This window comes from Phocoena phocoena, chromosome X (genome assembly GCF_963924675.1).
Source record: "Phocoena phocoena chromosome X, mPhoPho1.1, whole genome shotgun sequence".
NCBI lineage: Eukaryota > Metazoa > Chordata > Mammalia > Artiodactyla > Phocoenidae > Phocoena > Phocoena phocoena.
This window is the reverse complement of record NC_089240.1, coordinates 50583010-50587512: the sequence shown is the minus strand read 5'-3', so window position 1 is coordinate 50587512 and position 4503 is coordinate 50583010. Positions and strand designations below refer to the sequence as shown.

General features: G+C 48.7%; 1 protein-coding gene across 1 annotated transcript; it reads left to right on the top strand.

The window, feature by feature from the left end:
* Nucleotides 1-2840: 2840 nt before the first annotated feature.
* LOC136143023 (actin-like protein 7A) lies at nucleotides 2841-4147 on the top strand. The gene is given in 2 exon segments (XM_065901308.1): nucleotides 2841-2958; nucleotides 2961-4147. Coding segments are annotated over 2 exon segments (1305 nt in total).
* Nucleotides 4148-4503: the final 356 nt, after the last annotated feature.

Here is a 4503-nt window from a genome sequence, read left to right as displayed (position 1 = left end):
TGAGCAACATAGAGTGTCTCTACCTAGAGGGACCTCACCAGAGACCCCAGGAGCCCACATACGCCTTAGATGGCTGGTGACAAGTGTGCAGGGTTGCGTGTGCCAGGCAGTGGAGGTTTTGGGTTCAGTGTGCCAACAGTCTTTATATCTTTCCGTCATTGATACCACTGTGTGCTGACCCAGAGAGAAGGGTCACAAAGGGTGACGTGAAAGCTAAGGGGAAAAGGGTTTCCATCAGGAGACAGCATCCAAGTATGCATAATCCTGAGAGGTGAAGTAAAAGGAGTGAAATGGGTCCATTGGCTTTAGCCTGAAGGATGTGGGGATGGACCCTGACAGTCCCTGTGCCCATGGACCTTACAGATGGAGCAATTGACCTTAAGCTAGCACATCACTTCTCCCACCTATGATGACAGAAAGCACTAAGGACAGCAAGCATGGGCAGTGGGGGAGGAGCCTGTGAAACAGAGCATGTCATGCTCTGAGTGTCTTAGTGAAGTGGGATGCACAGGTCGAGTGACAGAGGGTGAATAATGGTCCCCCAAAGATGTCCACATCTGAATCCCTGGAACCTGTGAATATGTTACCTTTCATGGTAAAAGGGACTTTGCAGATGCGAGCTAAGAAGTTTGCAATGGGGAGATTAACAACCCTCGATTATCCAGGTGGGCCCAAAGTAATCAGAATTATCTTAAGAGGGAGACAGGAGGGTCAAGTTCAGATAAGGAGATATGACAATGGAAGCAGAAGTCTGAGAGGTCTTTGAAGATGAAGGAAGGGGCCACAAGCCAAGGAAGGTAGGCAGCATCTAGGAGCTGGAAAAGGATTATCCCTTAGAGCCTCCAGAAGGAACGAGGCCTGCTGAGACCTTGATTTTAGCCCACTAAGACTGACTGTGGGCTTCTAACCTCCAGAATTGCAGGATAATAAATTTGTGTTTTAAGCCATTAAATTTGTGGTAATTTGTCACAGCCTCAATAGGAAACTAGTAGAGCCTCTTACAGGACTCCAGGGCAGTAAAAATGTGCTAAGCAGCTGCATATTTCTCAGAAATCAAGAGGTGGGTTGAGGAGAAGGAAAATGGATGATTCTAAACTAAATACACCTTTGGTTGTCATACAAGTTCTCTTGAAATAAAGTCAGACAATCCAAGTTGGCCGTGCAAACCCCTGAAAAGCAGAGGTAAGTTAGCTATTTCTCAGGCAGCCAGGCATAGAGAAAAGTACTTTCCTATTCTTCTTTCAAAGTTCAATACCATCTCCTCCTCTACCCATTGAACCAAGAAGCTGCCCCTATCACATAGTCACAAGGCTCATGAAACTAGACTTGGTCCTTTTCTTCTCTCATACCCCAAAAGGAGTAAAGAGCATCCCCAGTAACTTCCTTAAAGGAGAAAGCCCACCATTGTAGTGACTGCCTCCTTATTAAGAGCACGGTGCTGCATAACATAAGGATGGATCCTGGGCGCCTTGAGAGCAGCGGGTGTCAGCACCAACAGGCCCAGCTTCAGCGATGGCATGTGATACAGTGGCCAAGCAGCCTCAGAGACACATGTTGGGTCCCATCAAGGGACACCCCTGGGAAGAACTCGCAGTCAGCAGAACTTGGCACTGCTGGCTGGATATCCTTGGGTGAGCTATGTACCCGAGAGCCTCAGTGTTCTCATCAGTGGGACTGTAGGGTCTAATTTCATTGTCAACCCAATGACCTGGACAAAGGAGGAGTATGTGTGCACATATGTGTCCAAAAATAATTCCTCTGCAGGTTGCCCTAAGAAATAGGTGGGACAGAAGTGCTTGGCACGGTCACCATAGCATCCATTGGTCCTGCTAAAATCTAAATCAAATGGTGTCAACTCTCTGCTCAAAATTCTCTAGTGCTTTCTGACTTCACACAGAGTTAGAGCCAAAGTCCTAGCAATGGCCTATGAGACCTAACGTGAGCTGCTCTCCCTCCCCCACCCCTTCTCCCGTCTCTACTTTTCCTTGCTGTCTCCACTGCAGCCACACTGGTCTTCTTAGAATCCTCTAACTTGGGAATAGGCAAACTTTTTCTGCAAAGAGCCAGATAGTCGATACTCATTTTCAGCTTTGCAGGCCATACAGTACTTATTGCAATGACTCAACTCTGATGTTGTAGCACAAAAGCAGACATAGACAACATGTAAAGGAATGAGCGTGGCTGTGATCCAATAAAACGTTATTAAGAAAAACAGGCTGCAGGCCTGAGTTTACAGACCCTGCTCTAACCCACAGTCGTCTGCACCTGCTGCTCCCCGATATACACGTGGCACTCTCCCTCACTTCCTTCAGGTCCTCACTCAAGTGTCACTGTCTCAGGGAGAAAACTACATGGCACATTAACACAGCCACCCTCTCCCCAGCCTTCCTTGCTTTGCTTTTCTCTTTTGCCATTAACATCTTCTAACATATATTTATTTTGGTTATTGTCTGCCTCTCCCCAACCCCCACTGATTAGAATGTAAACTCTACAAGGGCAGAGATTTTTGTCTTTTTTTTTTCACTGCTGCCTGCCTTGCACATAGTAAGCACTCAATGAATATTAATTGATTGGATAAACCAGGTTTACTACAAAATTTAGTAAAAAGTAAGTCCCTTCAGAAACACTATTTCAAATCTACCCTAACACAGGAGTTAGGTTCCCACACAAACCCACACAAAGGTTCCCAGTATCTAGAAAGCCCTGGGACACTGGATTATGTCATAATCAGTGGTGTCATTACTGGGGAAATTCTCAGGTTGCCCTCTGACTTAAGCCTTTCAGGCCTTGAGGCCAGTGGGATTGAGGAACTTTCTGAGAGCAAAACAGCTCTTGAGAGCATGTGGGCTCCACAGGCGGCAATCATAGGGGATTGGCCTTCTGAGAGAACGGGTGAACAGGACTCCCTGCAGACACAGGTCCTCCAGACTGCCTCGTTAAAGGATGGCCCAGCGAAGCAGGAGTGTGGGTTCGCCGCAACCGTTCAGAGCCAGAAGAACCTACAAAATCACCTGTGGTCAATAAGAAGCCCAAGCTAGAGTTGACCAAAGCAGTGGTCGTGGACCTTGGCACGGGCTACTGTAAATGTGGCTTTGCCGGGCTGCCAAAGCCCACCCACATGATCTCACCCACAGTGGGCAAACCCTACATGGAGACGGCCAAAACTGGGAACAGTCACAAGGAGACATTTGTGTGGCACGAGCTTATCAACCCAGAAGTTTGTCTCAAGCTAATTAATCTTCTGCGACATGGCATCATCATGGACTGGGGTACAGTGCAGGCTATCTGGGAATATCTTTTCCATCAAGAGATGAAGATTGCCCCAGAGGAGCACGCCACCTTGGTTTCAGACCCACCCCTGAGCCCACACACAAATAGACAGAAGTATGCTGAAATGCTGTTTGAGACCTTCAAAACTCCCGCAATGCATATCGCCTACCAGTCCCGCCTGTCCATGTACTCCTACAGGAGGACCTCTGGCCTGGTTGTGGAGGTCGGCCACAGTGTGTCCTATGTAGTTCCCATCTACGAGGGCTATCCTTTGCCCAGCATCACTGGACGGCTGGACTATGTGGGTTCTGACCTGACGACCTACTTGATGGGCCTGATGAACAATTCAGAGAAACACTTCACTGAGGACCAGCTGGGCATTGTGGAGGACATCAAGAAGAAATGCTGCTTTGTGGCCCTGGTCCCCACTGAAGAGAAGAAAGTCCCAGCTACTGAGCATACAATCCAGTACACCCTGCCGGATGGGCAGGAGATATACCTGTGCCAGGAAAGGTTCCTCTGCTCAGAGATGTTCTTCAAGCCTTCTCTGATCAAGTCCATGCAGCTGGGCCTCCACACCCAGACAGTGTCCTGCCTTAACAAGTGTGACATCACCCTCAAATGAGACCTCATGGGGTATATCCTACTCTGTGGGGGGAGCACCATGCTCAGCGGTTTCCCTAACCATCGGCAGAAGGAGCTGAGAAGCATGTGTCCTAATGACACCCCCCAGGTAAACATGTTGCCCGAAAGAGACACTGCAGTGTGGATGGGTGGCTCCCTCCTAGCATCGCTTCAGGGCTTCCAACCACTGTGGGTCCACCGCTTTGAGTACGAGGAACATGGGCCTTTCTTCCTCTACAGAAGGTGCTTCTGAACTCCGATGAAGCGTGGTTGCTGTGGTGGCCATGCGTCAGCTTTGCTGGGTGAGCACCCATCCCATACATAGGGAGCTGAGCCAGCCAGCTCACTCCCGCAGTATTAGACAATCCTTGCGTTTCCCTCCACAGTGTATTTCTCTATTTCCTCACGCAATGAGAACTTCATACATGCAGCATCTGCCTTAAAATGTCCATTTGCCAAAACAACAGTAGGGGCTGGGTGAAGGAGAGGGGTAGTGCGGGGCGTGGGGTGGGGGGAGAAGGGGGGAGTGATTATGGACCAAAAAGACGTAGCTTATAGTTTAATTGCTTAAGTATTTGGGGGAGAAACTACCTCTAAAATTATTCTGTC